At 42.9% G+C, this 12,572-nt stretch overlaps 1 protein-coding gene across 3 annotated transcripts in view; it reads right to left on the bottom strand.

The window, feature by feature from the left end:
* The window catches only part of SLC39A12 (solute carrier family 39 member 12), a 75,054-nt gene extending 62,482 nt beyond the window's left edge, over positions 1 to 12,572 (bottom strand). The window contains exons 1-3 of one of the 3 annotated variants that reach the window (XM_023533098.1): positions 12,493 to 12,572; positions 11,313 to 11,655; positions 3,566 to 3,847 (exon numbers count right to left, since the gene is read on the bottom strand). In XM_023533098.1, the coding sequence (XP_023388866.1) occupies positions 3,566 to 3,847; positions 11,313 to 11,573 (543 nt within the window). In that variant the 5' untranslated portion in view covers positions 11,574 to 11,655; positions 12,493 to 12,572. Of the gene's footprint in view, positions 1 to 3,565; positions 3,848 to 11,312; positions 11,806 to 12,492 lie in introns of those variants that run through there. The other 2 variants (XM_023533099.1, XM_011364376.1) reach the window with 2 other exon arrangements.

Below are 12,572 nucleotides of genomic sequence, written 5' to 3'. Positions count from 1 at the left end.
ATTCAGACCAAGGAAAGCCTTATATTTAATACTATGAAAAAATTTCCCCCGAAAACTCCAAGGGAGCCACTGACAAGAGAATAATACAATAAGATATTTTATAAAAATATTCACTCTGGTGGCAAAATACTGAATGGATTGACAGGGGTAGAACTGAAGGGCAAGAAGTCTAGTTAAGAAGTTATTATGGATCCAAGATAGTTCTCGACTTCAAATTGTAGCTCTAGAGATGGAAAGAAGTGTATACATTTGAGGAATACTAAGAAGTTAGACTAAAGGACTTGGAGGACAATGTGAAGGAGTGTAGAGAATCAAAACTGAGTCAGGTCGCTGGGTATGACAACTATACAATGGTTGTGCCACCCAATATTCCTCGAATTTTTTCTGAATATCCAAATTGTGTCTGGTACTCTCCTGGGTGCTAGAAATACAATTATGACCAAAACCAAAAGCATTCCCTGCTGGGGAGCTTAACGTTTAGTATTGCTAATAAAATAAAAATGTAAACAAATATAAAATGACAATTTTGGTAATGGCTTTGAAGAAGAGGCACATGGTACAATGAGGGTGAATAGAGACACCTCTCCTGCAGTCAGGCAGATCAAGGAAGGCTTCTTTGAGATTGTGACACACAGACAATCTCAAAGATCTGGAGGAGGAAGAGGAAGGAACACTCCAGGCAGGAGAAACAGCATGGGCACAGTTCTTGTAGCAGGAGAGAGGATGCGAACATGAAGGGCTGGAAGGAGGGCAGTAGTTGGAGCAGGCGGAGGGGGTCGGGAACATGGTGAAAGTCTATGGCAGGTAATGGAGCCCCTTATCCTAAAATCAAAAAGAAGCCAAAGAGGGATTTTGAGCAAAAGATGGGAATAGAGGCTGTACGATTGGATTTATATTTTGATAAATTGGCTCTAGCCACATGGTAGAGAATGAAGAAATTAGAAAGAGACTCCAAGTGATTACTGATAATACAGGTAGAAGACTATTACAGTGGTCCAAGCAGAAGACAGTGGTGATGATAACGGAAAAAAGTCAACAGGTTAAGAAGATCTTCAGGAGGTAACAGCAGTAGGATGTGCGGGTGGATTAGACATGAAGTGGGAAGAAATTTAGAAAATTAAATTTCTAGTTGGGCAATTGACTGCACGACGATGCCATTTACCAATATGTGGAGTAATACAAAAGGATCAGGTCTGGCCAGATTAATTTATGACCATAATTTTGAATATGTTCAGTGTGAGCTACCTTTACAATATCCTTTTAAAAAAAGAAAAACTGATGCTGTGTAGGATACGTGGGTCTGGAGTCCAGAGGAGGAGTCTAGAATTGAGATATACTTTCGTGAGTCACATGGATGAATAGATGCTCTAGCCTGGAGAAAACATATGGAATGACCAGGGGCTAAGACCAAGCCTTAAGGAGCAATAATGCTTAAAAGTAGCGCAGAGAAAGGAGAGCCTGCATAGGTGAAAATGGGGCCCAGAGAGATGAAAAGAAAATCACAATGTGCAGTATTATGTAAGCCAAGGTAGAGAGTGTTTCAAGAGCTACATAAGCAACACCAAATAAAGGACGGGTTCAGGAAAAAGTAAGGCTTTAGACTTCACTACTGAGTTTCAAGGGCCGAGGAAACATCCAAATGGAGATTTCTGCCAGGTTGATGTATGAATGAGTCTGCAGCTGAGCTGACAGCAGAATTAATGCAATCAGTATTTAGTTGTGCGTGAAGTTGTCAGGGGATATTATTCAGCAAGACTAGGTGGAGCGAGTAAAAGAAAAACTGAAGGTGGGGCCGTGGAGGGTACCAAAAGATCTGGAGGAGGAAGAGGAAGGAACAGTCCAGGCAGGAGAAGCCTAACAAAGGGTCACGACTCAACAAGAGCTCAATTCTTGACTGAATAGATGGATAAAGTAGGTCTGCATGTAATATTGAATTATTTTACTCTGTTATAGAAATGTTTAATCTCGCAAACACTTAGAAGCCCAGAAATCTGTGTTGAATATACACACATCCTCTGCTTTTTTGAGTGCTGGGTTTCCATTTCCAGTTTATCTGCAAAAAAGGCGGGAGCAGATAGGATGACTAGAATCCCAGTGGCTAATCTGAACCAGTCTCGTGTTGTACAGATGTTGCACTGGGGAAATGATATGTAGGCACGCTTCCTTACTTAAGCAGAAAACGAAATTTTATGAAGAAACCTCATTTTCTCAATTGGAAATACAAACAAAAAACATGGCCAGATTTTGAGATCCCTGAGATTAGCTACTGAAGGGATGTTCGCAGAGTCCTTAGGAAATAGTTTTTCCACTTGTCCTGCCAATAACGAGAAAAATTAAACATATCTAGAGCAAATTAGAGGATGTGTTTGCTGGCCAGTAAGCTGGAGCATGATACCTTTGGGTTCCTAGGAGCCAGAATTGAGGCCAAAAATCAAATTCATCAATATATGTTGCTATAGTCTGAATGTCTGTGTCCCTCCAAAACCCACATGTTGAAATCTTAACCCCTAATGCGATGGCATTAAGAGGTGGGGTCTTTGGGAGGTGATGAGGTTATGAGGGCAGAGCCCTCAGGAATGGGATTCCTGCCCTTATAATAGGGACCCCAGGGACCTCCCTGCCCCTTCCATCATGTGAAGACACAGCGAGCAAATGACACCTGTGAACCAGGAAGGGGTTCACACCAGGCACCGAATCTGCTCGCATCTCGGCCTCGGACTTCCCACCACGTAAAACTGTGAGGAATACATTTCCATGGTTTATAAGATACACAGTTTACCACATTTCAAACGGACTAAGACACATATCGATGGATATCTCAAGGAAAAAAATATATATTTTTTCCCACACTCTTCAAAATGTTATTTTTAAAAAGTTTCTTATGTCTAGAGAAATGTATCTGCTCAACAACCTTTCCCGCCGCAAAGTGGAATGCAACAAGGTAACTGGAAAGTCGGGTTTTCTGGGATAATGATGGCGCCAAAAGGAGACTGAGGGCCATTTCCTAAGGGTGGGAGCTGCGAGAGAAGAGAAGCACTTGAAGGCACCCCAAATTTATGCAGCCCGCCTCAAACCACAAAGCAGATATCGTCTGCGCTGTCATGAATCATCCTTTTTGCAAGCTGCCGCTTTGGTGAAATAATTAATTCATCTCTCTCGAACTGGTTTTTCCTTCTCCTTTCCCAGCCAGAAGGCAAGACAAATCGACACAGTGGCTTGACCTCGATGGGTTCATCCTTGGAGACTGATCATAAGCTGTGACTCACACTTACTTTCCTGCTCAGGAGGCCTCAGGAGAAGAGAGCTGCCCTGTCACCTGGCCTGCCCGCCCACCCACCCACCCAACTTCTGGCTCAAACTCATCTTATAATAATTAGTCACTCCGTTTCCCCTTTTAGACTCAGCATTTCAGACTACATCCCTTAACATCCCACGGCTAAAAACCACAAACACTTAACTTCTGTTAGAAGTCCTCGAAAGTCTCGGGAATAAATAATTGATGAAAAATAAGGCTCCCAGACTGCGTCTTAGTAGCAGAGACGCTTAGCAGTTTTGCCTTTCTTACCTGGCTTCTAGAAGTGTGGAAATGCTGCCTGGTGAATGCCAGGATGTCTTCCGTCTCATTCTGGGAGAGGAAGGAGGAGTCTTCGTCCTGCCGGAGGCTGAGGAGGCTGTGTAGGTAAAACTTATACTCCCTATCGCTCATGTCGAGCTTTGAAGAACAGATCTCCTCCTGATGAACAATGTAATAGAGGAGGAGAAGAGAAACTCTCTGCACCACTTCCTCTCTGAGCTGGTCTTCAAAATCTCCTCCAGCTATTAGCAACAGGGCATCTGGTTCAAAGCACTGGGCGAAAAAAATGAAAACGAAAACAAACAAAAATGAAAACAAACAAAAACAGAGACAAAGCTTAGCAAATACTCCTAACACCAGTGACCACGGAGTCTCCGCTGCTCATAACTATATCAGTAAGAGGGGAAAGTGAGTAGCCAGATTCAAATAAGAGAGCCATGGTTGGACTTTTACGTAACAGTGATGCCCTCCCAGGACGTCCTTATTCTCCAAGAGTGGTCCGTTATCTCCACCTACTGCGCCCCAAGTCATCCATTTGCCACCTTGAGTAAAACCAGCCTCTTTGGCTTTTAAAGCAACGCCCCACTGCATTTAGAATGAAATCCATGCTCCTTGCAGTTTTCTCCTTGGACGGGCTCCTGCCTATGCTACCTCCCAGACCTTATGTTAGCTTCTGTCCACCTCTGTCGTCAGACTTCTGCCCTGTGATTTTTCTGTCGGTTCCACCAAGTTCCCCCCAACCCCACCGCCCACTCTCTCAGGTCTTCTTGTTCTCCTCACTTCTCTGGTCTCAGTTGAAAGTGCCACCCCTCACGGATGCTTTCCGAATGCCCCGTCCAGAGTTGAAAGCCCCCAGCTCTATCCCATTGTTCAGTAGGAATATAATGGAAGCCACAAATGGGAACCACATGTAGCATTTTAAATTTTCTAGTAGCCATCTTTTAAAAAAGTAAAAAGGAACTGGTGAAAGTAATCATATATTTTTATCATATTTTAATCATATATAATCGTTGAAACTTCTATATGCAAGATTTATTTCAACGTGGAATCAAAATTTGTCAAAATTACATATGATTTCACTTATATGTGGACTCTAAAAATGAAACAAAACAATACACAAAACAAAGCTAAAATAGGCCCATAGATATAGAAAATAAGCTGATGGTTGACAAAGGGGTGGGAGGAATGGGGGAAAAACTCTTAAAACTCAACAGTAGAAAAATAAACAATTCAGTTAAGAAATAGACCAGACACTTCACCAAAGAGAAGAGATGATGGTAAATAAGCCCATGAAAAGATATTCCACAGCATTAGCCATTAGGGGAACACAAAATACAGCCACGATGAGAACCACTACATACCCATTAGAATGGCTTTAAAAAAAAAAAAAAAAAAAGAGAGAGAAGGAAAGGAAAAACTCTGACAATACTAAACGTTGTCAAGATCCAGAGAAACCGTAACCCATATCAGTGGGAATGCAAAGCAGTACAACACCCCGGAAAACAGTTTGACAGTTTACATCTTACAGCTAAAGAAAAAAATTACTAATGAGCTATTTGACATTCTTTGTGTCCTGCTGAGTCTTGAAATCTGGTGTGTACTCTACACGGACCAGCACACTCAATTCAGACGAGCCACACATCAAGTGCCCAACAGCCACAATGCAGCTAGTGGCAGCTCTGGCACACACCATTTTTAAAATTTTCTTCGTAGCACTAGCGTTCTAAAATGACTTTGTTTTTCTTTTGTTTTTTTCTCTCTCTCCCTGAGGACAACTGGTCCATGAAGGCCAGTTTCATCTGCTTTGTGCACAGTTCGCCTCGGCATCTACTACAGTGCCTGGCACTTTCAAGGTGTGAAAACGGAATGCATGTACACCTGTCTCTCTCATCCGACCTAAGAGAATGGCTGAAGCTGTTTCCACGATGCTTTATGTGTTTCACGACTCACAGACAAACACCTGGCTCATCTGATCCAAAGATTACATGGCAGAAAGGGGTATTTGGGGTTATGTGGTGAGACAGTGAGAACGAGACAGACACGTTGGGGACGCCTTCCCAGCAAGATGGGAGCTGCCTTTCTGGAGAGACAGTCGGGGAGCTCCAGAGAATTCCCAGGATCTCAGAAGCAGCCCATTACAGGGCACTGAGCTCAGAATGAAGGCACCTAAGTCTTGAGTCCCGGAGGGATGTGTCCCACCGTGGGACAACTTACTCTAATACCTGTTTTGTAATGGAGGCATACTTGATATATAGAATCATATTGGTTTCAGATGTACAATATCATGATTCGATATTTATGTATATTGCAAAATGATCGCAACACGTCTCGTTAACACCCGTCACCATACATAGTTAAAAATTTTTTTTCTTGTGATGAGAATATTTTAAGATCTACTCCCTTAGCAAATTTCAAACATGCAACAGTATTAACTGTAGTCACCACGCTGCACATCACACCCCCGGGATTTAATTATCTTATTAATGGAAGTTGGTACATTTTTGACTCCCTTTACCCATTTTGCCCACCTTGTCACCATAATTATAATATTATATTACTATAACATCTTTCGATCTATTCTCTGAAATAGAAGCTTCAGGGGTTCTAATCCCATGCCTTCTGTGTATTCCACTGGGTAACATCTGATACAAACCATCAGAGTCAAAAAGAAACATGTCATCCATCTCCAAAGCAAAGCATTAATCACATTCTTCACAAGCCACGCAGATTCCAGTCTCACGCCAACTCGGCTATAAGGGGACGAGAACTAGCCAGCAGAGGGACAGGCTTCCCAACAAGACCAGCTCAATCTGAATATTAATTAAGCTCCACCTCCAAAACCGGCAGCCCTTCTCTGTCCCTAACTAGCCCACGAGAAAGGTCCGTGGCTTGGTAGCTGTTGGCCAAACTGATACCGAGACCCAAAAAAGTAAATCAGTTGAAACAAGTGTAATAGAGCCATTCCTTGTACCAAATAACCTCCTGAAACCAAAGTATTGGTAATATTAGCTATCATTTTTTGGACGCCATGTGTCCAAAAGAGTGCTAAGCACCTTATGGATTCAGGTATTTTCAATGTATAAATCTAATTGGTTCTGGAAAAAGTGCCAGATAATGAATTTTTCGATGGTGGGAACCTTATTTTAAATTAAAAAAAAAAAAGTCCCCAACCTATACAATAATCTGCCAAATATTTCTGCAAATATAAAGCATGTAGAATACCAATTACTCAATTATTTAATGTATAATGAATTAATTAATAGGTACATTTATACAGTATGCAAGGATGCTGCACAAAATCAAGTATAAACTCTTCCTTCTGAAGAAGGTGAACCCACAGTCTACATGAAAACTAAGGAGAGGCAAACACAGCTAACTGTGGTTGCCCAATCTTAACTCCTGCTCTGCCAGCGATATACTTTATTCTCTTATTCCACTGTTTCGTGGCATGGAGAAGATAAGCTGTGGATCCAACTACGTACTTGCCATGCAGCCCCTCACCCAGTAATTCTCTCTTCCTCCTGTTTGGTAGGAATAAATACAGCCCATGAGGAGGCCAGGGGCTCGGTAAGGCTCTGATATCCATCAGTGAGCACACGGCACGCCAGCGTGTTGAAAGAGTTCGTGGTCACTGACTCTCAAGTGCTGTTCAGGCTGTTGGGAGGGGCTGGGTAGGCAAGGAGAAGAGCATCAAGAACATGAAGAGCAGGAACTCCACGAAGCCACCAGACCACAGGTGTGGCCACGGCACGGGTGACAGCACGCGATAGTGATGTGGCCACCCTTCGTCCCATCTGAGGTGCCTGTGACCCCTGCCCATTCGCGGCTTCTCCTCAATGCTCTTGCTATGTCTCTTCCTAGGGTTGGGATGGTTGGGGTGTGACATGGGGCAGCAGAGAAGAGGGTAACATCAGTCGCCCTGCAGACGTTCATCCAGAAAGGGTTTGCAAAAAGCATACAATTTGGAAGGAAAATCGGTTCGACTTTGAAAACTTTTAAGTAGTTGAAGCAGCTCATTTTGTCTGTTTGTCTGTCTGGAACAACCGATGTTGCTTTAATTTTTTGAGGCCTGCTAAAAGGAAGCTTAACGGTGAACCAAATGACTAAGGGATGAACACACTTGGCGCTTTTTTACGGTGCTTGATTCTCAGACACCGTCCCTTCCTACAGAAGGTGGTGGCTTGAAGAAAGAATGCTGTAGGGAACGTCAGAAGAGCTAACCTAAGAAAACATGAATTTTCCTCTGAGCACTGGGGTGAAGGGCGGGGTTCAAGGGAAGCTGAAATTTTCAGTTCATCGCCACTAGTTTCATCTGTCCAAGTTTTTGCAGTGGCTCGGCTGGGTTTGGGAGAGGATGTTTAGTAAAGCTGTGTACACACTGTCACCCCATAGGCATCAAGATTTGTCCAAAGCTCTGACTCTGATGAAGTGATTCTTTGTTAAAGAAGAATGGGCTCATTCAGGAATAATCCATTGATTTTCCTTTTAATCTTGTCGGGTGGAAGCACAAGTTTGAAGAGAAAAAAAAAAACAAAACACTGATTCCAGGAATTCGTTTTTAAGACTTTACAAACTCTGGGGGAAGACTAGTTAAAATGCGAGAAGCCCTCCTTACTAAATTAAATGGACTGCTCTGATACTTGGCAGTAATTTTCTGTGGCACACTGTAGCCCAGGCGGACTGTCTCCTTGAGCTGCTTAATTCAGCTCTGTTTCTTGTTTGTGTCGGCCAGGTGAGAGCCTCAGTGACAAGGACGTGAACTCTTTCCTCTTCTACATGAATAAGGCAGTTGTCACACCTGCAGGATAAACCGCAGGCGTTTTAGCCCAAAAGATGTGTAGAGTTTGATTCTGGATTATAAGTAAACCCAATGACCTTTTTCAAAGTTCTCAGATTTTTATAAGATGTGTTTTGGGGGGATGTGGGGGTGCTAACAATTGGCTATAAAACACAAGAGGGAAATTGTATTTCTTTTTATTCCTTTGTTTATCCAAACAAAGGTCTGGAAGGATGTCGGCCAACGGCAGGCACTAGCTTTTTGGGGGTCTGTGCTGGATTTAGTAGCATTTCTGACTGAGAAAAAGTCTTAACGGAGAAGAGTTAAGATCAACTTGTTAGATAAACTTAAGAAAAAGCTTGATGCTTTTCACACTTTACCCCCTGACAGCTATGACAAATTCGGGGAGGGGTGTACGTTAAATGCAGGACCTCGAGGCAGTGATTCTCCTCTTCGAAGGGCTTGGCTCAAAACCCCAAGCCCCTGGACAGTCGAGGGCGGCTGCAGGATGAGCAGGAGGGGGATGTCAAGGAATGGCTTATTATTTCTCAGCAGCACTGCGGGCGCTTCATAAACCAGGCTCCAGTGTGCCCGGAAAAGGAGGGACTGGACATCTCCTTGAGGTACAGGGAAGGTAAAGGGGTGGGGGGCACTGGAGCTCCTGCGTTCAAGGGCATTTATCACGGCCGTGTGGTCCTCACGGAGAGCTCCTGGAGGGGAAAACCACCGCCTCGCTCTTAGGGCTGAGGGAGTTGAGGTTTAGCATACCCCAACAGCTAGAAGGTGCCAGAACGAGGGTTCGAGCCAGTCATGGGCTCAGGCAGATACCTGGGTCTCTTCCTCTTGCCATGCCTGCAGTCCAGGTAGGGTCGTGGTTCTCATGACAGAAGCAGCATTTATTCTTTTGGAGTTACTTAATCCCTCATTAAATTCATTAAAACTCCATTCTAACCCTTCTCATTAAAAAGAGAAGCCACGATCAGGCAAGACTTTTCATTTCCCAAGGCAGCAGCTTGAATGGATTTATTTTTAAACGCCCAGCGCTCTCAAATATTTCAGATTAAAAAAAAAAAAAAATCGGCTTTTACGTAGACCGAAAATAAAATTGGGGACTTTTTTTTCCCTCCCTACCAATTCAAGATTCCCCACTTTCCTCTTTTCAGACATTTAGGGATATAAACTCGCCCTTCTGCCTTCTTTTTACCACAAATTTTCTAATACGTATGCTGCCTCTCAGTGGACAAAGTCCCTAAAAAGACAAAAAAGACTCAACAACCTGAATCCTGTGGTTTGCGCCATGAAGGTGGGTGTTTGTGAAATCCACAGGCCACTGTTTCTCCCTGGCATTTTACGAATGACACGGGGAGACTTTGTGGCTCCTCGCTTACGGGTGATTCGAGTGAATGGTAGCCCTCTGAACAGGTTAATCTCAGAGTTCCCTTTTTTTTTTTTTTTTTTTAACCTCAGTCTGTTTCACAGAGAAAGAGAAATAGCAAGAGGGTGAGACTATTAAAGAGTGTTTTAATTCCTAGGGATGGAACTAATTCAAACAGGAGCTAACTCAGTCAAACTCTCAACAATGTCACAGAACCCAAAAAGTGCAAAACAACTCCTCCCCTCCCTCCCCCCAAAAAATTGGAGGTTAAGTCTGCATATTTACATTCTCCCTCACTAAGCTCATATTCAACCAGACTCAATAAGGCACTTCATGCCATTAGAGAACATTTCCCTGAAGCAAATTCTCAGAAGGCATTAATAAGATGTGACTCCTAGTTATTTCCAGTGGGAAGTCTCATGTTGCTATGTGTATCAATTAATGTCATCACAGCTGAGTTGCCTATTGAAACACATGTTGCCTCTGGGAACCCTTGGGAACTATACTAATTATTGAATTATTTATTGTTTGCATAGAACAGAAAAATTTTCTCTGTGGCAAGACCCTTCTGTCATGAAAAAAACAAACCACTTGGCCAAGAACTGTCCCCCCTACAACCAATCAGGATTGAGCAAGTCTGCCAAAATTTATTGGGGAGGGGGCAGCTATTTGGTTCTCTTATTAATTTTTTGGCATCTCTTTATTTATTTGTAGGTTCATTCTGAAAAATCTCATCGGTCAGGAAAGGGATGTTGAAGCTTTTTTTTTTTTTTTGGTGGTCATTTTAAGACATGCATCTTACCTCTTGTGCTACTCCTGTTAATCCTCCCCGCCCCACGCTACCCACCCACCCTAATGGAGACATTCGGATTTCACATTAAATGCTGGTTTTACATTAACGCTGATTATACATTAAAGTGGCCTGCAGAGATTTTTAAAAATTCCATCCCAGGCAAGTTCCATCACAATCTCTGGAAGAGGAAGCCCCAACATGGGTATTTTGTTGGGTTTCATTTTAGCTCTACCTGTGAAACACCCCTTCTTCAGCTCAGATTCCCCAGTTTTGAGAAGATGATTATCCAATGCATTCACTATCCACCATGCAAAAATATATAGAAAACAGCCAATCGATATCCAGGAGAAAGGACTTAAAAATCCAACGTTAGGCAAATATCAGATCGCTACTATTATGCCTCAGAAAACAAATAGCCTCTAGCTAACTAATCATGTGCAAATTCATTCACCACCAGCTCTCAAAAAGGATTAGTTAAACCAGAAAGAAGAGAGAACTCAGTTCACATCACAAATCCATACCTCTCAATTTGCAGAAGGGTTGTAGACAGGCTTACATGAACATTACCATTTAAGTTGACAAAAATAGTCTCCCTGTCTTTAAATGCTTTATGCGGCATGCCGAATGCCTTGTTGACTCCCAGCTATGGGAGCTAGTATATCACAACGCATTGCACCCTGGGGTACTGGAAGGTTTGCCTTCGATTTTGCTTGACTGAAGTAAATGGCTAGAGACGGTCGCTCTCTTGTGAACATGCCTTACCCAGTACCTGATCCCATTCCACGGCACTAACCAGATGGCAGTCCCCTTGCATCCCGCGGGTGCTGCGTGGGCAGCCGGTTTTCTCCAGCAATGCTTTGATGAAGCTTCGTGAGTGGTTCAGGGGCGGGTGGTCACCAGCTGAGAGACCTCGGAGGACTTCTGTCAGTTGGCCAGAACTCCAAGTGCCACCACCATCCTGGGTGGAGGGGTTTTCTGTCTCAGTAGAAGGAACAAGGCTGAGCAGAAGGAATGACAGCACTGAGAATATCAAACGATTTGTCCAGAAGCACATTTCCCTTCTTCCTTTACCTCGAGTCTTTGATGGAGATGGGTGGGTGAGGGTTCACGGTAGGAACTTGTATCCAGAGGAATTTCTGTGGTAAAGGGGGAAAATAAAGGCTTTAATTATTGGGCCTGCAACATGTTTGAAAGGATTCGTTAATTGGGTGGCTAAGCTGATTTGCAATGACAAGCTCTTTCTGAACAACAGGGGGCCTGTGGGTCATTTATAACCCCAAACGACAGGAAACTATGGTGGTTGTAGACCTGCAAACTGTAGAACAGCCAAGAATTTCATTCTACCGCCTCTCTCTGAACTCAGCCTAGAGTCAAAAATGAGAAAGAATAAGTTTTTCTGTTTATCCTGCAGGTGGTACAAGTCATGAGACCAGAGACAGGAAACACTCTCATTTTATCTCATTGTTGAGAACTCCCAGTGGTTTGTGGTCTTCATTACTGAAATAAGTAAGTAAAAGTAAAGAGAAAATAAATTTTAATGAGTTATCAATATCATGTTGAGTTAGAAGCTTTTAGACAAAGAAGGGTACTAGAAGAAAATAGCAACATCTAGAGAACGCTGGTCGTTTTCTAGGTTAGTTTATTAAGAGTACAAACTATCTTTAAAAATCAAGAGGATTTCAAGACCTCATGAGCCATGAGAAAGCCACATACTCAGCTAAAGGGTGGGCACGACTTTAGAGCTAATCAGCTTCCTGGAAAAAAATTAATCTCTTCAACTAGTTACTTAAGAAATGAAAACAGCATCTCCTGTCAGATCCTGGCCCAGAGATGAGCTCATTATGACTGTGGGGGCAGTGCCGAATATACTGGGGTTACTTTAATGCTTACTAAAAAAAGGAGTTTAAGATTCTTATGTTAGTATTTTTAAAATGACAGCAGATGATACAAGCATTTCTAAACCCAGTGCTTACCTTCAGAAGAAAGATAAATGATTATTTTTCCAGAACTCTGCAGCCTCTCAAACCTCCGAGAGTATCTTGTGGTTACAAAG

The sequence above is a fragment of the Pteropus vampyrus genome, unplaced genomic scaffold (genome assembly GCF_000151845.1).
Source record: "Pteropus vampyrus isolate Shadow unplaced genomic scaffold, Pvam_2.0 Scaffold96, whole genome shotgun sequence".
Lineage (NCBI taxonomy): Eukaryota > Metazoa > Chordata > Mammalia > Chiroptera > Pteropodidae > Pteropus > Pteropus vampyrus.
The sequence above is the reverse complement of the archived record's forward strand: the minus strand, read 5'-3'. Positions and strand labels throughout refer to the sequence as shown.